At 37.6% G+C, this 26,810-nt stretch overlaps 1 protein-coding gene across 7 annotated transcripts in view; it reads left to right on the top strand.

Annotated features, from left to right (window-relative positions):
* The window catches only part of DOK6 (docking protein 6), a 396,998-nt gene that overhangs the window by 337,595 nt on the left and 32,593 nt on the right, over positions 1 to 26,810 (top strand). Inside the window, exon 8 of one of the 7 annotated variants that reach the window (XM_082355312.1) lies at positions 8,316 to 25,107. The exons of the other annotated variants lie outside the window; for them this stretch is intronic. Within the exon in view, the coding sequence (XP_082211438.1) occupies positions 8,316 to 8,395 (80 nt within the window). The 3' untranslated portion in view covers positions 8,396 to 25,107. Of the gene's footprint in view, positions 1 to 8,315; positions 25,108 to 26,810 lie in introns of those variants that run through there. 7 annotated transcript variants of the gene reach the window in all.

The following is a 26,810-nucleotide window of genomic DNA, read 5'->3' as shown; positions in this document are numbered from 1 at the left end:
TTTCTCTGCATCTATTGAGATGATCATATGGTTTTTATTCTTCAATTTGTTAATATGGTGTATCACATTGATTGATTTACGTATATTGAAGAATCGTTGCATTCCTGGGATAAACCCCACTTGATCATGGTGATCACTTGATATGAAGAACCTAAGAGCAGGACAGGAATAATGACGCAAACTTAGAGAATAGACTTGAGGACATAGGGAGGGGGAAGGGGAAGCTGGGACGAAGTGAGAGAGTGGCATGGACATATATACACTACCAAATGTAAAATAGATAGCTAGTGGGAAGCATCAGCATAGCACAGGGAGATCAGCTTGGTGCTTTGTGACCACCTAGAGGAGTTGGATAGGGAAGGTGGGAGGGAGACGCAAGAGGGAGGAGATATGGGGATATGTGTATACGTATAGCTGATTCACTTTGTTATAAAGCAGAAACTAACACACCATTGTAAATCAATTATACTCCAATAAAGATGTTTTAAAAAAATATATAGAAACGGTTTTCTAGCTTCTAAAGTTCAAGAAAAACTAAACCTAACTCTAAACCTAACCCTGTTTTTTTTTTTGTTTTTTGTTTTTATTGAGTCATACTATTGTTTCATTCTTTTTCGAATTTATTTATTTATTTATTTATTTATTTTATTTTTGGCTGCACTGGATCTTCGTTGCTGCCCTTGGGGCTTTCTCTATTTGCAGCGAGCAGTGGCTACTCTTTGTTGCGGTGCGTGGGCTTATTGCAGTGGCTTCTCTTGTTGCAGAGCATGGGCCCCAGGCCCGCGGGCCTTGGTGGTTGTGGCGCGAGGGCTCAGTAGTTGTGGCTCACAGGCTTAGTTGCTCCGCGGCATGTGGGGTCCTCCCAGACCAGGGCTCGAATCCGTGTCCCCTGCATTGGCAGGCGGATTCTTAACCCTGCGGCACCACCAGGGAAGCCCCAAACCATAAGTTTTTAATGCATGAAAAAAGGAATGTCAGGCAAAATGTCAGGCTTGTCTTCAGTTGTTTTTTTCTTTCCATCTGTGAGTATAAACAAGACATTGCCCCCTAAAGAGATGAACCACTTCTCCCAAGCCCTACATCCCTCAGTCCATGTAGCCCAAGGGAAACGGGACACTGTTTTTCAGGCCATGGAGTTGCAAAATTCCTGAAGGACTTTATTCAGCTCAGTGTAGAAGAGGTGTCCACAGCCCACCCTCCCACCTAAGGTCAATTCTTGCTGAGTCATTTACCCTGACTCCTGAGTAACCTGAGAACTTCCTCCACCAGGCCCCAACCTCTCTCCTCAAGTAGACCAGCTTTGCTTAAGCCCGTTATTACTAAACTGATTTTATCATGGCTGGACCAGAGATGAAAGGCAAGACGCAGACTGTTAATTAAGTTCTCCTGACATAGCACAACAAAAAATCTGAAGGTAACTCACAGTGTGAAATGTAACAGTCAGGCATTTAATCATGGTCTATTAGACACATAAAAGTAGTTACTAAAAGGCCCAGAGTTTCCAGATATTATATTGGATTAGTATAATCTAACAATGGCCTTATTCAAACAAATCGCTTCACTCTCTTTAATTCAAACCTGAAATTGAAATTTCAATTTCAAAAAACTGAAGACAGGAAGAAAAATATTAATATAAGTGAACTTTTTTCCCTCTCAATGTTCTTCTATGTAGTTTATAGTTTGTGAAGTGTAGCTTAACACAGTTAATTAAACCTGAAAGTTGGTCTCTATACTTGATTTTTCTCCATCAAGCTTCCCCATGCAATTTTCTAAATATAATAGGTAACATGTAAGTTCTATATGGCTCAAACTTTTATGGAAAACATATATTCCATTTTACTCAGTAGGGAATAAACATGGTACAAAATATTAGCTCAAGGAAAGGTTAATACAACCATGACAGAAGGTCAGCTGTCATTGTCATGTATTTATGTGCATGTGCACACACACGTACACACACATACGTACACGCACACATACACACACATACATACGTACGCACATGTACCCACACACACAGGACCATTTGGCTCACTGGTGTCTCACCGTATATCACTTCCCTTGAAATGTGCCTATTAAGCTACACTTCACAAACGATAAACTACATAGAAGAACCTTGAGAGGAAAAAATTCACTTATATTTTTCTTCCTGACTTCTGTTTTTTTAACCTCATCTCTACCTCTGGCTCTTCAACTAAATGTACCCAATCCCAGTTCTAGGTTTAAAAATTGTATTTCACACATTTTCCCCTTTATTTTATTTTTTTTTTTGTCTGCCAGAGAGCATCACATCTGGAGACTTGATAATGATTGGAGAATAAGAAAAGATGAGAAACATCAGAAATTAGCATCATTAAAATTATACTGCAGAGTTAATGTAGATTTAAGCCAGATGTGGCCTTCAGTGAAGTTCTGGCACTTACCCCACTGCCCTATAAATAACAGGTGCTAACTCAAAGTTTGCTACTTCAAACTTCAAACAGCCAGTATTTTAAAACTTAGGAGCATGGTTACATGAGAGAAATTTATGTTAAGAATTTAAACCATGTACTTATGTTTTAATGCCTGTATTTAACACAGGAAGAATAATGTAGTTTGGGCATGTTCCTAGAAATTTTTGATTGGCATTGCTATATTGCATTGGTTTGGTAGGGAATTTAGAACCTCCATTTTATTAATAGGTCTAAATATTCATAATACAAGAAAGAAATTCAATGCCAAACTTTAAATGACATAATATGTCTTTTACATATATATTCAAAGATAAAAGGTATGTGACTTTAGAACAGAATGTTCTCACTGACACAACTCTGTGAAGAGTTATCTTATCCTTTCATCCGTCAGAAAATCCCATTCTTCCCAATGAATTTGGGAAGTTGTCTCTCTGGTGTATATCTAAGGAATAGTCATTGTCTATGGCCCTGGAGTATTTATTTTAGAATTCTGTATGTGCTCAAAAAAGAGGTTGGCTTAGAAATACCCCGTGCTTGTGTTGGGCTGAAGATCTGCAAGCCTTATAGTTGCCCAGCCTTGAGATCAAAGACAGAGCCTGGAGACAGTGACAGAGACATCAGTTGTTTGCTGGACAGGGGGCCTCACACAAAGGATCCTGGAGTGGCACCCCACCTCTGCAGCACTGTAATCTTAGACTTTCCTTTAACAATAGTAATGGTGTTTCATATTCTGCCCTCTCCTATCCTTCCAGCATTTTCTCCCTCAATAAATCTTATGCCAGGGATGTAACTGTCCCAAGTGGGAATGTACTTTCCCATTTTTACCCTCTTTTTTACTATTGGGTTGGCCAAAAAGTTCATTCAGGTTTTGCCATATCATACGGAAAAACCTGAGCAAACTTTTTGGCCAACCCAGTACTATCACTTCTATCCAGTGTCTTTTCCACGTCTGTCTGTACTAGTGACTTTGTTATGTGTACTTTGAGGTCCAGATAAAAGTGAATTAATCGTATCTTTCTCCAAATAGACCCCTACCTGCTCACTAGGTTGTCAAAGTAGAAAATGCCTTCACTTTCCCTGGTACCTACCCAGCAGAGTGCCTTACAAAGGTCTTTAGGGCTGATCTTATCTATATAAAAAGCAGTATGTTTCTGGCAAGAAATTCCCATGTTGTGCTGCTATTTGTTAAATTCTTGTAATTGTGTTGCCTTACGATGATAGAAGTTGTGCCATGGAGAGAAGATGCAGCCCAAGTTATTTTGGCTCTAATTTGTAAGATAAAAATAAAAAATACAGTTGACCCTTGAACAGCACAGGGGTTAGGGGCACCGCCCCTCTACGCAGTTGAAAATCCACGTATAACTTATAAGTCAGTCTTCTGTATCTGCAGTTCTTCATCCAAGGATTCAACTAACCCTGGTAATTCTATTGAAAACTCCTAAGTGGACACACACACTTGTTCAATATTGTGTAGTTCAAGGATCATCTGTAATCTCAGCACTTAGAAGTGAAAGGTGATTTAGCAGTGGCTCCCTCTCCCTCTCCTGTCCCCCCCTCCCCCTCCCTCTCCCTCCCCCTCCCTTCCTCCTCTCCCTCCCCCTCCCTTTCTACTCTCCCTCTTGCCCCCTCCCCTTCCTCCTCCCCCTCCTTTCCTCCCCTCCCTCCCCCTCCCTTTCTACTCTCCCTCTTGCCCCCTCCCCTTCCTCCTCTCCCTCCCCCTCCCCCATCCCTCTCCCTCCCTCTTGATGCTAAAAACTCAGCCTCTGTGCACAGATGCCGAATTGAATCTCGGAGACAGAGTTTTGGGTGAAGTAGAAAAGAATAGTTTTATTGCTTTGCCAGGCAAAGGGGGCCACAGCAGGCTTGTGCCCCTGAAAATCTGTGTGTCCCAACCAGGGGGATTTGGTGAGGAGTCTGACAGCAATCCGTTCAAGGGTGGGGCTGCTGATAAGATTAGGGTGTGTGCAGGGCCTGCAGTCCTTTAATCTGGTCTCAGGTAATCTGATGAGCTACTGTGGTTCCTTTAATCTGGAATGGAGAATGCTGACATCACCCATCTGTTGGGGGTTTTAGTTCTGCACAGGGCTTGAAGATATTGTTATGTGTATCCCTTGAGGGGGAACCAGGACCCTGCCCCAGGGCTGAACTATTGTTTCTTGGCTGTTCCTCCCTTGTCTCTGCATCCCCTCCCTTCCCTGATGAGCAACTGTTCAAGTATGCCCTTTGGAATTCAGGGAAGGTCATAGAGGCTGGAGGCTGTTCCCTACAAACAAGAAACGGGGGACACGGAAAGGCTTCTGTGCCCAGGAGCCCCACAGGGTCCTGCTCAGTTTCACTCCCCCCTCTCTGTCTCTCCCTCCCTCTCCCCCTCTCACTGTCCTACTCTTTCCCTCTCCCCATCTCTCTCTCTTTCCCTCTGTGTGTGTGTGTGTGTGTGTGTGTTTAACCTGCCATTGTACCATAATTCACTTGACTTCATATTTAGGAGGCTCTTCCTTGGTTTTCTTCTTGGTAAATGATGCTAGTGGGCTGGTAACTCCTGCAATGTCCTTTAAACCTGAACTTAACCTTTTCTATCTTGGGAATCTACATTTGACATATTTTTCATATTTTCACATTTTTGTAAAAAATAATCTGAATTCCGTGATAGCATCCTGTTTACTGGGAACAAAAAATAGCTTATTTTAATCTGAATTGTACAAATGATTGTATAATTGTATAAATAATAGGACATGAAAATGTGGACCCACCTTTACATTTAAAGAAAATAAAAAATATATATAACATAATTTCTGAAATACATATAATACATATTTTATTAATATCGATATATATTATAATTGTATTTAAATATATAACATATTTCTACAATTATAATTAGGAATGAAGGTTATGTGTCAGTAATATAGAATAAAAAATTTTGGCAGACAAAATCTGTTTACATACAGCACAAAACATTAAACAGTATCTCCTATGTATGAGAGTTTATTATAAGATTGAATCCATGGTCAGGGAAAATTATAAAATAGAGCCAAGATTTCAACTGAAAACCAAGCAGTCGTGTTTTATGTTTCTGAAAGCATATAGGATGAGAAAAGATCTGTGTTTTGGGTCAATTTGTTTTTCAGTAGCCACAAAGATGTGGATATTCATGGTCTGTCTACTGTAGAGCCACATGTGGTAACTATAGGATTTTTTTTTTTTTTAAACATTGGAGTATAATTGCTTTACATTGTTGTGTTAGTTTCCGCTGTATAACACAATCGGCTATACGTATACATATATCCCCATATTCCCTCCCTATTGTGTCTCCCTCCCACCCTCCCTATCCCACCCCTCTAGGTGGTCACAAAGCACCGAGCTGATCTCCCTGTGCTATGCGGCTGCTTCCCACTAGCTATCTATTTTACATTTGGTAGTGTACATATGTCAGTGCCACTCTCTCACTTCATCCCAGTTTCCCCTTCCCGCTCCCCGCTTTCTCTTTCTGACTTACTTCACTCTGTATGACAGACTCTAGGTCCATCCACGTCACTACAAATAACTCAATTTCATTTCTTTTAATGGCTGAGTAATATTCCATTGTATGTATGTGCCACATCTTCTTTATCCATTCATCTGTCGATGGACACTTAGGTTGCTTCCATGTCCTGGCTATTGTAAATAGTGCTGCAGTGAACACTGTGGTACATGACTCTTTTTGAATTAATTTAGCCTAGTGAGGTTTCCATGGATTTCTCTGTTCATGTGACAGATGGCCGTCTGCTGGAAATATTACGGTGTGCACTGTGTCTTTGCTATACCTGCAAACACTTGCAGCTAACAAGAGAAAATACTTTGAGAATAGTTTCCGAATTCCAACTGATCATTTGCTTGTCCTCTTCAGAATGTTCAGAGGAGGATGTCAGAAGATTTTCCTTAACTTAAATAATTTGCACTATTAAATGGGAGAATGTTTTCTTTAGTGCTATAAAAATAAGAAGTGTTTTCCAAAGGAGGAGTATAGTCTCAGTGGGTAAGCTTGACTGTTGACATTTTCTCCTGTGACATTGCCTAGATTTCTTGAAGAAAATATACCCTTGGTTATGTAAGCCATCACTCACCCCCTGTTCACAGGATACTTTTACTGGGAAAATTATCCCTGGCTTGAAATAAACTAGCTCTGGTTTTATCATCAGTGTTAATCAGAGATATGTTTTGTGTGATAAGAAATAAATGTTATTGATGTCATGATTTACTTATCACCTAAACATATGATTATGCAGAGAAGGCAAAACTACAATATAGGTAAAATTTATGAAAAATACTCCATTACCACTGTAACTGAATAGATATTTTTGTATTCTACAAATAAATGACTCCATTACAGATGGAGAAGCTAGGCTAAAAAGTGCACTAGGATAGTTTCCTATATAGTTCTTAAATTTACTATTGTAATAATGTTCCTTGTTTGATTAAAACATTCAAAACAAAAAAAAAGTGCACTTAACGTGGTAATACATGAGATTATATATTAATAATGGTCACTTTAATTGAATTTTACAGATAAATGTGATTGAAATCATCCTGTCAATTTATACAAATAAAATAGTTTGGAACATAAATTTCTAGAATGGTGACATTGCCTCTGTCAAAAGCAAACTTATCAAAGTAAAAATGACCTTTTCATCTAAATGACTGCCTTGACATGGTATTTACCTTTGAAAGAAAACTTTGTTATAAATAATTAAAATTACATATTTTCTAACCGGAGAGAAAGATTTCTTTCCAGAATTGCACAGTCTATTATTCACATTTGTGATATGGAAGTCACTTAGGATGAATAAGAGATCAGAAAGAATAATATAGCAGTTTTATTATGGTCCAGAGTTAATAAAGCATTTTAATTACTATGGGAAAAAAGGAGGTATTACAGAGAGAATAAATGCACATAGAGACTACAGAAAGAATAGACATTTTGAAGAAGTGAGCTCCTCTTTTCCTGTCAATGGCTAGAGAATTTTTTTAAATCTAGAGCTATCTGGAAATTTCATGTGTTCTAAGATTTTCTAAAGCTTCATCCATCTCCCTGAAGAAAGTATCTTAGAAGCTAGCTGTACCAGGATGAAAGATCAAGTTGTGTTTCATTAAACCATTTCTATCTTAAAAAACATATCACAATAGGTCATAAACAATTTAAAAAAACAAGCTTGTTATTCATTCCCACTCTCCTTAAAAGTACATTAGTGTCTTCATGTTTGTGAATTTTCCCATTTTCATTACCTTATTGATACCTAATTTCATTACATTGTGTTAAAAAATACTTGGGATGATTTCAATCATTAAATTCAGTAAACTTTTATACTTTGCAGACATTTATTCTTATAAAAACAATATATATACAAAGTTGAACCATGTGATCACCATTTTTTAAAATACTTTAAATTTTTATTTGCGTGATCACCATTTTTGCAGCCCAAAAGCAATTTCATATGAATCAACCTAATTAGAAAACTACATAGATCCTAATGTACAACTTGATTTTCTCAAACTGAAAATACCTTTGTAACCAGCAGCAAGATCAATATACTTTTCTTTTGTCCTAATGATGTATATTAAAATGGGGGGGGGGTACAGCATCTTTCCTTTGACAGCATATTAGCTTTATTCATAACCTTTAAATATTTAGAGAGGGGGGCTGTGGGCCTCCACTCATGTTCTTGCCCTGGTCCACCTCTGGAGGTGAGAGAGACAGTGGACTCGATGTGCAGAGACGAAGATTCACAGGGGGCCTCGCAGGTTTTACTTCTGCCGGGGGTCACAGTCTTGAGCTGCCTGTTGTCCAAAATCAATTGTTTTATACAGTGTATCTACTTTTTATAGCTGTTTATAATCAAGAAGTAAATTTAGCCCATTCCTCCATCATTGCCGGGAGTGGGAATCTGGGCTATGCTACTCACTGACCTCCAGCTGAAAAGTGGTTCCAGTATCATTCAGGACCTGTTCTCAAACTCTTCTGCAGAAGGCGGCCACATGAGCAGAGGTGAGGGAATCTGGGTGCCTACAGGCTCTGGGGGAAAACCCAAATCAGCCCAGTAAAAGAGCAAGATATCTCTAAAGTCTTACCTTGAAACATTATAATCTCTATTCTCCTCCCTTTTCAATCCATGTGCATTTTAGATTGAATACATTCAGCCTCAGAGCTAAACTTGCTTCTGAGGGTATCCACACCCTGGTTCTCGTTTACCTATTGCATTCACGGATGCTTAGCGTCCGTAAGAGTGTTTCTGAAGAAACTGCCGAGTCACCAGGAACCTCTAGGATGTTTTGAAATCCTCCAATGGCACAGCCCTCCTGGACCCACTAAAGGGACATGGGTTAAATGGGAGAGGACCCTTGTCTGGACCCCTCAAATCTTAAAACATCAGTACTTTGTCTTGCACTTCTATTTTCTCCACTCCAAAGTGCTAACGAGTTTTGGAGTAACTGAAGGTAATCTGGGTCTCTCCTGAATTGAAATGAGTGCCGTGGAATTCTCTTCACAAAGCAATTTAAACAAACGACCACCGAGGGAGCAGAACCACACACTAGCAGTGTACGTGTGCCAGTATCAGCAGGAATCTAGAAATCTCCCAGGCCCTTCTCTCACTCACCCAAACTGCATAGTTCAGAAACACAGAGTAATGACTGATTTCCTGTGGAGGGTGGACACAACTTATAAGCATAAATGGGCTCCTTGTAATGAGAAGAAATTAGAGGCCTCAGTTCCATTTACATAGTGTAGAGGAACAGAGGAGTAGAACAGAAGTTTCCAATGTTCTGCAAATAACAAATTAAGGAGTAGGTAGAAATGCCAACGTTAAAGTAATGTTAAGCATATGATCCATTTAAACTTGGCACTTAAACAGTGAATAAAGCTGTCCAAGGGGTCCTAACTGATCATTTGGAACACTGGCAAAAGGGCTTGGCGTAAAATTCCACGCCATGTGCAGTCAGAATGTGTAAATTGTGATCATAATGCCTCCTAAATGTACCCATGTCAGTAACAGAGGCGCTGCCAGGTGATGAAGGCGGACTACTTGATCGGAAATAGCAGTCTCATTTACTTCGGTAATATGTCCCAATTTGTAAATTAGGAGTGTAAAAAATTGCTTTTGCTTCCCTGTGTTTTCACTTCTGGCGAGGCTATCTCATGAAATAATGGAAATGTTTTCCTACGGATAACTAACGTCTAGAAATAATGTGACTCGTTATACTACAATAGAGTCCCTCACTTCACCTCACTTTAACCACGTTGGCATGCCCGATAAACATCTCCTTAAAACAGGAAGTAGCAACATTTAATGTAGTTCTTAAAGGTAAATAATGTTTTGCTATTTAAAAAAAATCTGCCAAATAAAACCCAAGCCCATATATTTTGTTTACAAACAAACACAATCATAAAAGTCCAAGTGAATGTGACAGTTGTGAAAAATTAAGGCAGTACAACTTTCACCCTCCTGATTCTGAATCCCTTCTTTCACTCGAGTAATTATATAGTATTTATCAATAGGATTTATGTGAATTATTAAATGTTTGTCAAATAATACATTATATATATATTATACGTATTATATATATATAAAATCTGGTTTTTCAAGTAAGCCATGTAATCTTATAGGACCTATCTTTTAGTTTTCTTTTGTTCCATTTTAATTTTTCCATACTAAAAATGCTTACATTACATTGGTATAGCTCCCTAAGTTTTCACAAAACACACTCTAAACAGTGGATGTATGACCATTATATTTGGTCAGATGTGTGTGTGTGTGCATGTGTGTGTATGTGTGTGATGTAACTAAAAATTTTAAGAAACTAAATTATTATCTCTTATCTTGCAATGACCCAAGATAAGAAACCATCAATTTTAACTGTACACCTGTTTTCATTTTATTTTAGTTTTCAAATTTTTTTGTATGAGATACATAATGAAGATAAAACATTGTGAAAGTTTAAGGTGCATGTGTTGATTTGATACACATTATATTGAGAAATGATTATCACCATAGCATTGGCTAACACCCTCATCTCCTTACATAATTACCCTTTTTTAAAAAAAATAGGTCTTTATTGGAATATAATTGCTTCACAATACTGTGTTAGTTTCTGTTGTACAACAAAGTGAATCAGCCATATGCATACATATGTCCCCATATCCCCTCCCTCTTGAGCCTCCCCTCTCACTCTCCCTATCCCACGTCTCTAGCTCATCACAAAGCACCAAGGTGATCTCCCTGTGCTATGCTGCTGCTTCCCACTAGCTATCTATTTTACATTCAGTAGTGTATATATGTCAATGCTACTGTCACTTTGCCCCAGCTTCTCCCTCCCCCATCCCGTGTCCTCAAGTCCATTCTCTATGTCTACGTCTTTATTCCTGCCCTGTCACTAGGTTCATCAGTACCATTTTTTTTTTCTTTTTAGATTCCATATATATGTGTTAGCATACAGTGTTTTTCTCTTTCTGACTTCACTCAGTATGACAGACTCTAGGTCCATAGACTACAAATAACTCAATTTTGTTTCTTTTATGGCTGAGTAATATTCCATTGTATATACATGCCACGTCTTCTTTATCCATTCATCTGTCGATAGACATATAGGTTGCTTCCATGTCCTGGCTATTGTAAATAGAGCTGCAGTGAACATTGTGGTACATGACTCTTTTTGAATTATGGTTTTCTCAGGGTATATGCCCAGTAGTGGGATTGCTGGGTCATATGGCAGTTCTATTTTTAATTTTTTAAGGAACCTCTGTACTGTTCTCCATAGTGGTTGTATCAATTTACATTCCCACCAACAGTGCAGGAGGGTTCCTTTTTCACCACACCCTGGCCATTCTGACCAGTGTGAGGTGAAACCTCATTGTAGTTTTGATTTGCATTTCTCTAATAATTAGTGATGTTGAGCAGCTTTTCACGTGCCTCTTGGCCATCTGTGTGTCTTCTTCTTTAATGAAATGTCTATTTAAGACTTCCGCCCATTTTTTAATTGAACTGTTTGTTTTTTTGATATTGAGCTCTATGAGCTGTTTGTATATTTTGGAGATTAATCCTTTGTCTGTTGTTTCATTTGAAAATATTTTCTCCCATTCTGAGGGTTGTCTTTTCCATCTTGTTTATAGTTTCCTTTGCTGTGCAAAAGCTTTTAAGTTTCATTAGGTCCCCTTTGTTTATTTTTGTTTTTATTTCCATTTCTCTAGGAGGTGGGTCAAAAAGGATCTTGCTGTGATTTATGTCATAGAGTGTTCTGCCTATGTTTTCCTCTAAGACTTTTCTAGTGTCCGGCCTTACATTTAGGTCTTTAATCCATTTTGAGTTTATTTTTGTGTATGGTGTTAGGGAGTATTCTAATTTCATTCTTTCACATGTAGCTGTCCAGTTTTCCCAGCACCACTTATTGAAGAGGCTGTCTCTTCTCCATTGTATGTTCTTGCCTCCTTTGTCGTAAATTAGGTGACCATATGTGCGTGGGTTTATCTCTGAGCTTTCTCTCCTGTTCCATTGATCTATATTTCTGTTTTTGTGCCAGTACCATACTGTCTTTATTACTGTAGCTTTGTAGTACGGTCTGAAGTCAGGGAGCCTGATTCCTTGAGCTCCATTTTTCTTTCTCAAGATTGCTTTGGCTATTCGGGGTCTTTTTTGTTTCCATACACAAATCAGTCAATGTGATACACCATATTAACAAATTGAAGAATAAAAACCATATGATCATCTCAATAGATGCAGAAAAAGCTTTTGACAAAATTCAACATCCATTTATGATAAAAACTCTCCAGAAAATGGGCATAGAGAGAACCTACCTCAACATAATAAAGGCCATATATGACAAAGCCACAGCAAACATCATACTCAATGGTGAAAAACTGAAAGCATTTCCACTAACATCAGGAACAAGACAAGGATGTCCACCCTCACCACTCTTATTCAACATAGTTTTCGAAGTCCTAACCATGGCAATCAGAGAACAAAAAGAAAGAAAAGGAATACAAATTGGAAAAGAAGAAGTAAAACTGTCACTGTTTGCAGATGACATGATACTATACATAGATAATCCTAAAGATGCCACCAGAAAACTACTAGAACTAATCAGTGAATTTGTTAAGGTTGCAGGATACAAAATTAATGCACAGAAATCTCTGGCATTCCTCTACACTAACAATGAAAAATCAGAAAGAGAAATTAAGGAAACAATTCCATTTACCATCGCAACAGAAAGAATAAAATATCTAGGAATAAACATATCTAAGGAGACAAAAGACCTGTATGCAGAAAACTATAAAACACTGATGAAAGATATCAAAGATGACATAAACAGATGGAGAGATATACCATGTTCTTGGATTGGAAGAATCAATATTGTGAAAATGACTATACTACCCAAAGCAATCTACAGATTCAGTGCATTCCCCATCAAACTACCAATGGCATTCTTCACAGAATTAGAACAAAAAATTTTACAATTCGTATGGAAATACCCTTTCTTTTTTGTGGTAAGAACATTTAAGATCTACTCTCTTAGCAACTTTCAAGTACATAATACAGTATTGTTAACTACAATCACCATGCTGTACATCAGATCCCCAAAACTTATTCTTTTATAACTGAAAGTGTAACTGTGCCTGTTTTGCACTGTGGTAGAGGTGGGGTGTGCAACTGAACATACACAGATTGTCAGAGTTGCAAAAAATAACATTTTAAGAAACATTTATACAAACGTACTTTGCAATATTTCTTTTGCTGAAATATGTATCAATTTACTAGTAATATCCAACCAGGTTAAATATATTAAACCTAGTTTTTTCCAAATGTAGCTATGGCTAACCACTAAGATTTCAGCTGGGACTACCTGAATCTCAAGTTCAAAATAAATTTTTAAACACTTTTTCTTTTTAATTTGAATATCCAGCAGATATTCTGCCACTGAGGTCCCTACACAGCTGTGAGCACATCAGCAGAGGCTGCAATGTGAGTCTGAAGATACTGTTTCTAAGATCAAAGACGCTGCACATCCCCTGTGACATAATAATCTGCCTATTACTGAAATGCACCACTCATTTCCCTTTGCTGCTGCAGCAGAATGACAAACCCCACGTCCTCAGAGTTGAGCAGAGCACAGGTTACACCCCAAGCCCTCTGTTACCCGTGATCAGGGATGCTGTCAAAGAAGAGGGTGTCTCCTAACGCGCTGAAGACGCACTAGCGCCGCTGCCGCTTAAACCGTTGCTGTTTCTCAGGTGTCTAGGCAGCCGGGCTCTCTCTCGTGTAAACTTGTAACCTTGATGGCTGGGACTTCCACTTCCGTCCCCAAACCTTCTGCGGCTCTCCTCTCTGGGCCTCCGCATTCTCTCTCCCCTCCTATTTCATTCCACACACAGAACCAAGCCGACAGCCATGGCCTAGATCGTTGAACATCTAGCCTTTAGATAACGAAGTGTCTGGAGCAGAGGACCAGGGAGCCAATGGTGACATAAGGTGTTCACATTGTTCACATCTGTCCGTTTGTCTTTGGTGCCTTTAATTTTGTCTTTTGGAATTTCCAACGCTGGTGGATGCCCTATCTGGATTTGTTCATTTAAAAAACATTTACTGACGTCCTACTTTCCACCTGGGCCAGGCACAGTGGATACAGAGAAGCCTCCTGCCCTGGGGGAGGGGGCACAGTGGTAGAGCAGTTGACATGCATGCAAATCTTTTTTTTAATAAATAAATTTATTTATTTATTTTTTTAAAAAGTTGTTTTTGAGAATTACATTATAAAATCTAGAACATGTTTATAATTGATTGTGCTATCTAGCTGAAGCACATTCTATGTAAGAATGTTTTAAATTCCTTTTAAAATATATGGAAGGTATCTAGGTCTTGGTTGTCTATATTTAGCATATGTGCAGTCGTGCGGTGTGCTGCATCACCTTTGTGAACCAGATCCTGGTATGCGAGGGAATCTGACCCATCAAGAATAAAAACACTCAGTTCTTTGAGCTCTGTAATTACAACACATTACATGCTCATTTAGGTTTGGTGTCCTTGATCATTTGGTAAATAATTCTTCTGGGAAATAATTTTTAAATGATGCAAATTATAGAAAAACTAGAATAGTCTCCATTGAAAATTAGTATGTTCTATTTAAACAAGTAAGAGATGGTTGTCTTGTGGTCACTTGGCTCCTGCCCACTTTTCCTATCAGTTTGGTTCCATCTTCGTTTCTAGCCCAACAAACGTGGCCAGCACTATTCAATAGCATATAGCTTTATCAAATATCCAATAAGTTTTAGCTTGGTTTCTGCAAAAGTATCTATTTTTTGTGGTGTTCTGGAGTAAGCATTATCTCCCTAGCAGAGGTACGCATCGTTAGGCAAAGGAGAAAGTTATTCTCTGGAAACTGAATGTCTATTTTCAGATCCACCAAAATATGCTTTTTTCCTCATCATTTTGATTTTTCAGCTTTAAAATCCAGTGATACCATTTCTTCAAATGAAGTACTACCAACCATGGCTTAAGATTACTGGCAGTAGAAGTAGTAACAACACGTCATATTTTACAGACTGAGATGTAAGCTCTAGGATTTCCGAACAGGTATGCGAAATAACTTGAGTAACTAATACTCTCCAACCCTACTGTCATCAGATCCTACTGAGGTCGACAGACTTGGGCTTTCATCCCAGTTCTGTCATAGCTTCTCGAACAACCTTGGACAAGCTGATCACCCTCTCTGAACTGTAGAGTTCTCTTGTGAAATACGGGCCAGATGTAGCCAAGGTCATTTAAGCTTAGCATGCCCAGCCCTCCAATCTACCTCACTCAGAAGATGCTTAACAGTGGCTGTAGAGATCCTTCAGTCTCTTTAAATGTGTGATGAAGGATATGGGGATAGTTCCATGGAGCTAAGAATTTATTCTGAACTATGAAACAGTGGGTACAAACATTTGCAAAATTTAATAGCAATCCACTGAAAAACCGCACGACCTGATCACCAGAGAAAGCAGGAATAAAGATAAAAAAGCTCGGAACAACATTGCCCTCGAGCAATGGGAGAACGCGGGTCCAATTCTCTAATGCTTATATTCATTTAACAAATGTTTACTGAGCACTGACTGTGCACTAGGCAGAGCGCCAGGTCTTCTGTATAACGAAGTTCCTTATTATACAAACTGATTCACTTAATGACACCACGGTTTGGGAATTTTACCCATTTGGCAGGCAGGGTAAATACAAAGTCTTGCTGCGCTCAAAGTAAAGGTCTTTAATGAGAAGTTTTATCTGCTTTTAACTACCTCCTAACAAGTGGGAAAGAATAGAGAAACAGCTCCATGTATCTGCCCAGGCTTATTTTTCCTCTGAGTAATCAGACTGTGGAAGGCCATCCTGGACCACGTAGGGAAAGAGCTAGTCACCGAAATGTGAACTGCAGTCATCCTGGAACTGAGGGCCTGCGGCACTTTCTAGAAGAATGAACTTTCTGCCTGAGTATTTCTTTGAGAGAGAAGAGAAAGGAAATGTCACAGCGATCGTCTGAGCAGTGGACAGTGTAGGGAAAGCTGGCTGTGGCCAGAGTCCCAACTAGTGGATCAGACAGAGATGAATCCCTGTCACTTCAAGGTGAGCCTCGTAACAGGATAATGGGAAGCAGGAGAAGAAATCCAGAGAAGGGTCCTGGAAACACACAAATGAGCATGGCTTGCTTTTCAGGAATGTTTGGGACCCACGTTCCCAGTTTCTCTAATCCAAATTCTGCCAATCCACATAATGAAAAAATTGTCACTGTGAATTTGTCTCTGATGATATTCACCCTTCCCCTCACTTCTAATTAATTTATTTTACTCTATGTAAGTCTAACATGTGGCTCTGGCAGAAATGACAGCCTTTTCTGTCAGCTTTCACCTGTACACCAGCCTTCTTAGAACGTAAGACCACCATCTTTGATGGAACTTTCTCAGCCTGGGAGGGTCTGACATACGAACGCACATATCCTTAAAAGTAGAATTTGCTGAGCACAGTACATGGCACAAATCAATTTCAAAACAGACCAGTCTTGCTCCCAAAATAAAGTTTATAGAAAAATTAAAGTCACTGACAACTTGTTGAAATTTCCTATCATGAATGCGCTTAGGAAATGTACATGTCAAAATAGGGACTCAGCACTATTCCAGAGAAGGAAGTCCTAGTCAGAACCCCAAACTGTCAGGCCAGCTACAAGACTCCAGGTAGCCATGGCTTGTCACCCTCATAGCCTAGATTGGGGCAGCCTGGACTACTGAAGCTATTTGATGTTTCATGGCTCCTCCTGAGGGTGGTGTCTTGAGCAGAAGGGACAGTTCAGATTAAAAGCATCCTGGGTCGTGTGGATATTTTTTAGTAAGATTCTTGAAAACAGCTCTTGTCTCATGACAGCTCAGCTGGGCTATGGTGATGACTCTTTCTGGAAATTGCACCTGTTGATTCAGTAATTTTATAGAGATTAATTTATTTTCAATTTTTATGTTACCTCCTGATAGACAGACCTGCCTATATTTACCAGAAATGAATTAGAAACCAATGATTTACACCTGCACAAAACCCACCCCAAGGGACAGGTCTTCTCACCAACTGAAAGGAAGAAGACATGATTTTAAAATTCTCTGTGGCATTGCTGTGGTATAATTCTTCTAAGATTCTCTAAAAAAAGAGTTGTATCCTTTTCATGGGAATAAAATGCCACCATCACTGTAGTCAGATAATGTTACCCACCGACTGCATATTAAATGTGAAAAAAATAAAACAATTAGGAAAGCATGTATCATTGCTTGCTTTACTTTCATTTTTTTCACATTTTTGTTCCTCTTACCTGAAAACTATTTACCACATGCTATATAAACCATGTCTCATTTACTAAGTTGCCTCTTCAAAGTAACTTTTTTATTTTCATTCAGGAAAACTATAAAAATGTCAGAATGTTGCCTTGGGATACTAACGTTTTGAAATGACGTTAACCTTTAAAAAATACCTGTATAAAGGAAGAATGTAAACCAAAAAAAGGCAAGAATCTTCTATTTTGTTAGTGCTAGGGGAAAAATAGCTCAAAATTTTTAATATACTAATTTTTAAAAGAATATAAAAAATAAATGATACAAGTAATTGTTAATAAATATTTCCATAAATAAGTTATCTTCTACTTCTACTAAGGCCTTCTGTACCACTGGTTCCCCCAACTGGATATAATTTCTTCCTTTTTTGAACTGCCATCACATTTCTTTCTTTTCTTATATGACACTATTTCATAGTTTGTATTACAAATGGTATGTTCTCTAGTAGTTAGGGGCAGTATCTTTTTACTTCCTCACAGTGACTATCACTGTCTTATATTCATTTCTTCTTTTTGTTCATTCTTTCATCAAATGTTTATTAAAGCAGGCATTAGTGAACCAGAAAAATAAGGTTGCTGCCTCCATGCAATTTTCCTCTTTAAATATGATTCTTGACTCAGATTTTCATCACAGCTTATACCCTGGAGTTTTATACAGACTCATATAATAAGCCAACTTGATTGACTTATTTTTGTTTTCCCATATTAACTTGTTATCGAGTTATAATTTACATAAATAAGATAAATATTTATAGATTGATAATTTCACATCTTTGAGGTTTGAAATTACTCACGTAACCACCACCTAAACAAGATACAGAACATTTCTATCACCTCATAAAGTTCACTTGTGAATCTTTCCAGTCAAATTCCCCACCACCAAACAACTCCTTCCTGAACTCGATCACCATCGAATCTATTTAACTTGTTCTTAGATTTCTAAAAATGCAATCAGACATTGTATATTATTTTGTGTCTGGCTTCCTGCTCTCAACAAACTTTTGACATTTATTTGTATTGTTGTGTGGTTTAGTGCTTTGTTTCTTTTTACTGTCCCATTATTGTCCAGTAACATTGAATATTATTCCATTGTATTAATACACCACAATTTGTTAATCCTCTCTCTTACTAACCATCTTGTGGATTGTTCCCACTTTTCATTATCATGAGCGAGACTGTGAAAAACAATCTCATACAAGTCTTTTTTGGACATATGTTTTCATTTCTCTTGGGTAAATAATTGGGGGGGAATCACTAGGTAATAAGTTGGATGTGTGTTTAACTTTGTAGGAAACTCCCAAACGTTGTTATTTTACATTCCCACCAACCACTTGTGAGAGTTCCAGTTGCTTCTTCAACATTTGATGTTGTCAGTCTCTTCTATTTCAGCCATTCAGATGGGAGTGTAGTTCCAGTTGTTTCCCATCCTAGTCAGTATTTGGTATTTCAAGATTTTAACTTTAGTGATACTAGCAGGTGTGTTGTTCTATCTCGTTTTTTTATTTGCATTGACATGAGTAATAAAGTTGAACATCTTTCCATGTGCCCATGGGCCACTGTCTATCTAATTTTCTAAAGTGTCTGTTCAAGGCTTCTGCTCTTTTCAAAACTGGATTTTAGGTCTTATTTTTGTTTTGTAGGTGTTCTCTATATTTTCTTGATATAAGTTGTTTGTCAAATGTAAGTATTGCAAATTCTTTCCCTTACTATGGGTTGCCTCTATACTTTCTTAATGGAGTCCTTTGTGGAGCAGAAATTTTTAATTTTGGAAAACTCTGATTTCACATTGTTTTCTTCAAATGTTTGTGCTTTACTAAGTCCTCCCTAAGAAAAAGTTGCTTACCTCAAGAACACAATGATAGGCTTCTATGTTTTCTTCTAAAAGCTCTATCAGTCACACTTTTACATTTAGGTATTTGATTCACCTCAAATTGACTTTTCTACATGGAGTGAAGTAGGAATAGAGGATTTTTAAAATCTATATAGATACTGAAGTTGTTGAAGCACAATTTGTTCAAAAAAAAACTTCATTTCCCCCATTGAGTTGATTTGGCATCTTAGTCAAAAATCATTTTCAAACCTGAAATCTGATCAAGTCTCTGTATACACCTAATTTTCAGCAAACAAAGAGAGGAGAATATATTGACCACCATAAATGTGCAACAGTGAATCCAGCCTGTGGGCAACTCAACCCTACAGGTCAGTCAGTCCAGTATCTTTAACAGATAAACTGTAAGGTAAATAAAGTGACAAAGAGAGAACCTGTGGATTAAAAGAGACATAAAAGATATATTTAAATTTTTAAAATGGGCAAGAATGAACTACAGTGTCTAGGAATGCATGCTTGAGTGGTAAAACGATAGAGAAATATAAGGAAGTGATTACTATAGATGCCAGGATAGTGGTTATTCTGGAAGGAGAGAGAGGACTGTTATTGGGATGGGCAAATAGAAGGGTTTTGGATGGGAGACAAAGTTCTGTTACTTAACCTGAATGATGGTTTTAATTGTGTTCTCTTTATAATAATTCCATAAACTATACTTTTCTTTCATGTGGTTTTCTGTATCTATGTTTTATTTTTCAATAAAATGGTTAAAAATAATTTTAAAAATTATCTGTTTTTAACCAACAAGGATTTATATCCCAGGTATACAGGTCTGGTTCAACAATGGAAACTCAATTAATGCAATCCATCACATCAACAGTCTAAAAAAGAAAAATCAAATGAGTATATCAGTAGACACAGAAAAAGCTTTTGACAAAATCCAACACCCAATTATTATAAAAACTTTCAGTAAACTGGGACTAGAGGGGACCTTGCTCAGTTTAATAAGAACATCTACAAAAAATCTACACCTAACATCACACTTACTTAAGAGTGAGAAACTAGAAGCTTCCCCAGTAAGATCAGGTACAAGACAAGGATGTCACCTTTTACACTTCTTTTCAGTATTATACTGAAGTAGTATAGTAGCTAATGCATTAAGAAAAGGAAATTAAAAGTATGTAGATTGGGAAGGAAAAAATAAAACTGTCTTTGTTCTCTGATGACATGATCATCAATGCAGAAAATTTGGGAGAATTGACAAAAAAAACTCCTGAAATGAGTAAGTAATTAGCAAAGCTGCAAGATACAAGTTAATACAGAAAAGTCAATTGCATTCCCATATACCAGCAATGAAAAAGTGGAATCTGAAATTAAAGCCACAGTACCATTTACATTAACATCTAATAAAGAAAATCAAAGAAGAAGTAAATAAATGGAAAAATAGTCCATGTTCATGGCTAGGAAGACTCAAATTGTAAAGATTCTAGTTCTTCCCAAATTGATGTAGAGATTCTATGCTTTCCCAATCAAAATGCCAGTGATTTATTTCACAGAATTGACAAACTGATCCCAAAGTTTATGCGAAGAGGCAAAGACCCAGAATAGATGACACAATATTGAAGGAAAAGAACAAGATTGAAGGATAACATTCTCCAACTTCAAGACTTACAAGACTTACTATAAAGCTACAGTAATCAACACAGTTCGGTGTTGGCAAAATAGGCAAATAGGTAAAAGGAACAAAATAGAGAGCCCAGAAATAGATCTTTGACAAAGGAGCAAAGGCAACACAATGGAGCAAGGATAGTCTTTTCAGCAAATGGTGCTGGAACAACTGGACATCCATATGCACACACACACACAAAAAAAAGTTTAACTAGACACAGACTCTACACCCTTCATGAAAGTGAACTCAAAATGGATCACAGACCTAAATGCAAAACATAACACTTATAAAACTCCTAGAAGATAGCATAGGAGAAAACCTAGATGACCTTGGGTCTGGCGATGACTTTTTCAATACAACACCAAAGCCATGGTCCATGAGAGAAATAATTGATAAGCTGTACTTCATTAAAATGAAAAACTTCTGCTCTATGAAAGACAATGGCAAGAGAATGAGAAGATGAGCCACAGACTGGGAGAATATATTTGCAAAAGATGCATCTAAAAAGGACTATCATTTAAAATATAAAAGGAACTCAAACTCAATAAAAGGAAACAGCCTGATTAAAAATGAGCCAATAGTCTTAGCAAACACCTCCCCAAGGAAGATATACAGATGGAAAGTAAGCATATGAGAAGATGATTCATATTATATGTCACGCAAAGTAAAACAAAACAACGGGATTCCACTCACTGGAATGGCCAAAATCCAGAACATTGACAACAGCAAATGCTGGTGAGAATGTGGAGCAACAGGAACCCTCATTCATTGCTGGGGAACGCAAAATGATACAGCCACTTTGGAAGACAGTTTGGCAGTTTCTTAAAATACTAAGCATACTCTTACCATACAATCCAGCATTCGTGCTTCTTGATATTTACCCAAAAGAAGTGGAAATTTACATCCACACAAAAACCTGCACACAGATGTTAATAGCAGCTCTATTCATAACTGCCAAAACATGGAAGCAACCTAGTGAATGGATAAACTGTGGTATATCCACACAGTATTATTCCAGGCTAAAAGTAAATGAGTTATCAAGCCATAAAAACAGATGGAAGAACCTCAAATGCATATTACCAAGAGAAAGAAGCCAGTCTGAAAAGACTATGTACTTATGATTCCAACTATATGACATTCTGGAAAAGGCAAAACTAGAGAGACAGTAAAAAGATCAGTGGTTGCCAGGGGTTGGTCAAGGGGAAGATGAATAGGCAGAGCAAGGAGGATTTTTCGGGCAGTGAAAATACTCTGGATGATACCATAATGATGGATATATGTCTTTATACATTTGTCCAAACCCACAGAACGTGCAACACCATGAATGAACCCTAAAGTAAACTATGGGCTTTGAGGGATTATGATGTATCAGTGTAGGTTAATCTGTTGTAACAAATGTAACATTTTGGTGGATGATGTTGATAATGGGGGAGAGGATGTGCATGTGTAGGGGCAGCGGGTTTATGGGAAATCTCTGCACCTTCGCTTCAGTTTTGCTGTGAAGCTAAAACTGCTCAAAAGAGTAAAATCATAATTTAAAAATTAACTGTATTAATTACATAACACTTGCACATTAGAATATGTCTTCAAATCTTTGTGAAAATTCAGGTTATCTAAAATGCCAGAGGTTGATCTTACCAGATTTTAGGAGAACAGAATTTTTTTGTTTTCTGTTTTGTATACTTTTGGAATCTCTTAAGTAAACTAAAACAATAGTGTCATGTTATTCATTATTAATATTATAAAATTTAGAAAGAAATATTCCACTTACTGTTGTTTCTAAGTTTTTAGGTTATAGAGACAACCATTTTCACTTCATGTTTTTTAGCTTCTAGAGGGGATGAGGGCACTGGTTCTGAGGCCAAACCAGCCTTGTTGGAGTACTAGCTATGCAATCATGGACAGAAAACTTAACTACCATATTGTCTGTTTCCTAATGTGCAAAATAGAACTAAAAATCTTTTTAGCAAGTCACTGGCTTGTAAACAGAATTTAATGTGTTTAAAGAAACCATAAATCCTAGTACATAGTAAACTTACAATTAATGCTGTGATCATTTTTCTACTATTACTACTAATTATTACTATTATTACTCATATATTGACCTGCAAGCAAGAAATTGGAGTTGTGAGCTAAAAGGAAACATTTCTTCATTTGAATTTTAAACACTTTTATCTTGTTCATCCAAAATCCATTAAGATACCACAAAATTAGAAACTCTTTATTTTTTTTTAGAAGTTTTTTTGTCAGCAGCAATATTCTGCAAACTAGCTGAGAAAAATTAAGTATTTTAAAATCTGAGAACACCTAACCTTGTTTCGTAAAAAAATGAAGTCATTAACTCTGGCTTGCCTATGGCCCAAAAGGCAACAAATGGGCTTTGAAAAGCACTTAACCATTCTGAAATCACTGAAATTGTTCATTCTGAAAAAGATCAAAAACGGTATGAAGTGTTTTTCTGTCAATTTCCATATAAAAAGGAAGATACCTATACTTCCTTAGCATTGCTTGAATGTCTCCGATATTTGCTTGACGGGCATCCAAGATCATGAAGTGCCCTCAATAAGTTAGTTAGCTCTAAAATGAAACTACTTTAACAACAAGTTTTGGCCACGGGATTGAAATACGATGTTTTTATCACGTAGAATCCACGTCCTGAGTAATCAGGCTGCTTCAGTCATTTGTGGAAGACACAGCATAATAAATCTCAGGTGTGATTCTACCCTGAGAGTCCATCATTTCCATGATGCCCTGATGACCAAGCCTTGATTACAGTTTTCTCACACTTGACTGGTTCGTCTCAGATATCATCAGCTGAGAAACCCTCTAAACTTAGCCACACAGCTTCATTCTCCAAGCCATTTGACTTTAATATAAAAGCAAATAGAAGTAATTCTAATGGCTGTCTTTCAAGGGGTCGGAGTTAGTTCCCAGCATATACAATTTTAAGGCAACAAATTAAAATCAGCAGGAAAGAAACATTTACAGTTCAGCTTATCTTTACGGAGTTATTTTTACTATTTTTAGCTTTTCTTTATCTCTGTCTGTGCTATAAAAACACAAAATTTGGAGCCATTCAATTTGGCTTCCTTTTTCTATTGCATTGAAACAGTAAATGAACTCTAAAGCCACTAATCTATGAATTTCCCTAATTTCAAAGTATGTTAATATTTTTCTTTAGGTACACTACCTACCGAACGGCTTCTCATTAAATGGGATTTTAAAATATATTCTATATTACAATTACATCCTGCTCTTCCCTGTTATATTTTCAAATTGCTTATAACAAAGAAGTTACATTATGTCAACATTTATTTTGTCTCTGTTTAGTTCCTCTTTTCAGAAATCACTTATGCTTCAAAAATTACCCATTATGTTTCTGGGAAAGATACTAAGTGCTGTCGTTGACCATGATCCATCCCAGGCACTCTGCCGGTACACATGTCTAATAGACCTGCCTTAACACAAAAAGCTTTCTTACTCTATTTTGTCAGAATTCATAATTTTGTAAAAAAAAAAAGTTCACGTGAATATCTTTTCTCCAGACTTTTTTCTATTTTGGCATCATAGTAGTTTCAGAATGCTAGATTTTTAAAATTCATTTATGAAAATGGCCTCTGAAAGACATGGGGTATCTTTTTTACAGTGACCTGTTATATAATCTGGCCTCTCAGACTCAACTTCTGAATAGTTCAGTCATTCTGGCCAGCTTAGAAATGTCATTACTAATATCTTGATGAAGTTTGTATTTTAAGAAATATGACTTTTCCCCTACACTACACTCTTTCCAAACAACATAATAAATGACTCTGAAACATTTATTTTAATGATTTTGTTGCTACAACTAACATACCTTTGGAATTTTTCTCATTGGGCAAAATATATTTACATCCTTGGGTTGGAAAGAATCCATTAGAACTTGAAATACAGAGAGTATCTAGTTCTATTATACCTTCCCAACAACCCATGAAACTCCAGCCCCAAGAGGTCAAGGTGGCATGTAGCATGGAGAGGAAGAATAGGGGTTCTTGTTTAGGACTCTTCCCCTTACAAGCATTGTGATCTCAGGTAAACTAAATTCTCTGTACTTTATTATCTTCATCTGTCAAATGAGAATAATTTTAGTACTTATCACCTAAGGATACAAATATTAAGTGAGCTAATGTTTTTTCCTCTTAAATATTCACTTTTTTCTCCTGTTTTCAAGGCCTTAGAATAAATAGTGTGTGGAACACAATATGGGTTCAACTAGTATCAGTATGATTTTTACTTAACTGTCTAAGGCTCTTGTGGTGAGCTGGATAATGGTTCCCCAACGACGCCCATCACTTCCGCATCCCCAGAACCTTACATGACAAAGGGACTTCGCAGGGCTGATTCAGTTAAGGGTCTTGAGTGGTGAGACAGATGGATTATCCAGAGGGGCCCTAAAAGTAATGTGCTGGTGGGGTCATGAGCCAAAAATGAGGACGGCCTCCAGGAGCAGGAAGAGGCAAGGAAACAGTCCGGAGGGAGCGCGGCCCTGCTGACCTTTCTGTCCAGGGACATTCATTTCAGACTCCAGCCTCCAGGACTGCAAGAGGATAATCTGTGTTGTTCTAAGCCGTTAAATTTGTGGCCATCTGTTACAGCAGCAGTAGGAAACCAAAACAGCCATCCGACTAGATACTGAAGTTCCCAGAACTATCACCGCATCTCTGACTCTCTGGCTGTTATACTTTTCATCACATTTTGGGCTAATCCGTAGAGAACACTGCACATTTGGGGTCACCTCTATGCTAGAGAATACCGGACTCTTGTTCAAGTACCGCATAGTTGGGAATTGAATTGCCAAGAAACTATCAAAGACAAATATTTTTTCATAGTTTAAGAAAGGCCACTCAAGTTTTCTCTTTCTACTTTTTCTAAATCGACATTTGTATTATTTCTGAGTTGAAAGTTCAAGTCTGAGGGGGAGGCTAGCAGCTGAGCCTTATGCGGGCAGCACACGTAGGGCCAGTGTCACCCCTAAGGCTTGCTGTGCTACAGCTGGGCGAGTCAGCGTCTCCTGGCACAGGGACCAGAGGACAGCAGGAATCCATCTCCTGTCCTCCGTCCCCTTGCAAAAAGAGGTTAGCCCCAAGTTTGCTTGATCTCAAGGGAAACCACATCTTAGTCACCACTGTTAGGAAAGGGAACCTACTCCTTGCTCTGTGGTGACCTACATGGGAAGGAAATCTAAGAAAGAGTGGATATACGTATATGTATAACTGATTCACTTTGCTGCACAGCAGAAACTAACACAACGTTGTAAAGCAACTATACTGCAATAAAAATTAATTAAAAAAAAAAAAAAGGAAAGAGAACCTACTCCAAACTGCACTATAACAAATATTGTTAAATTACATTGTTTACAATATTCTCTTTTTTTTCAAACGATTTGTAAGGGGGCTCTAATCGTATTTTTTAAAAAAGATAGTTACAATCCCACCATCTAATTTTGCTAGTGGACCTCATTTAATAATTAGGAATGTTTTTTGCTGCAAGTAAGTTAAAAACCAACTGACAGTGGTTTACACCAATAGTTCATTTCTTTATCATATAAAAAAGCCTCATTTGGCTCCTCTTGTTGGTTTAGCTGCTCAGTGATGTCACTGGGGATCCAGGGTCTTTCTATGCTTCTGTTCTATTGTGCTTAGCAAGTTTCCTTCCCATCTTCATGCTTGTAACTCTTGTTCACAAGATGACTGCTAGAGCTCCAGGCATCACATTTACTTTCAAAACACAAATCAGAAGGAAGAGACAAAGTTTCTCCACTGTGAGCCTTATTAATTTTTAATCAGTGAAGGAAATCTTTCCAAATTTCCACACAGATGTCTTCTATTTCATGGGCCAGAATTTTGACATTATGGGTAACTCTGTCTGCACTGGGAAACACTGGGAAAGTAAGTAACTGTTAGGGAAAACCCTAACTTCCCTGAGATCAAAAGATTTCTACCCTGGCTTCTTATCACAAGGACAA

Source organism: Balaenoptera borealis (assembly GCF_965194805.1).
Source record: "Balaenoptera borealis genome assembly, chromosome: 14".
NCBI lineage: Eukaryota > Metazoa > Chordata > Mammalia > Artiodactyla > Balaenopteridae > Balaenoptera > Balaenoptera borealis.
Note: the sequence above shows the minus strand (reverse complement) of the source record. Positions and strands in the feature narration are given on the sequence as shown.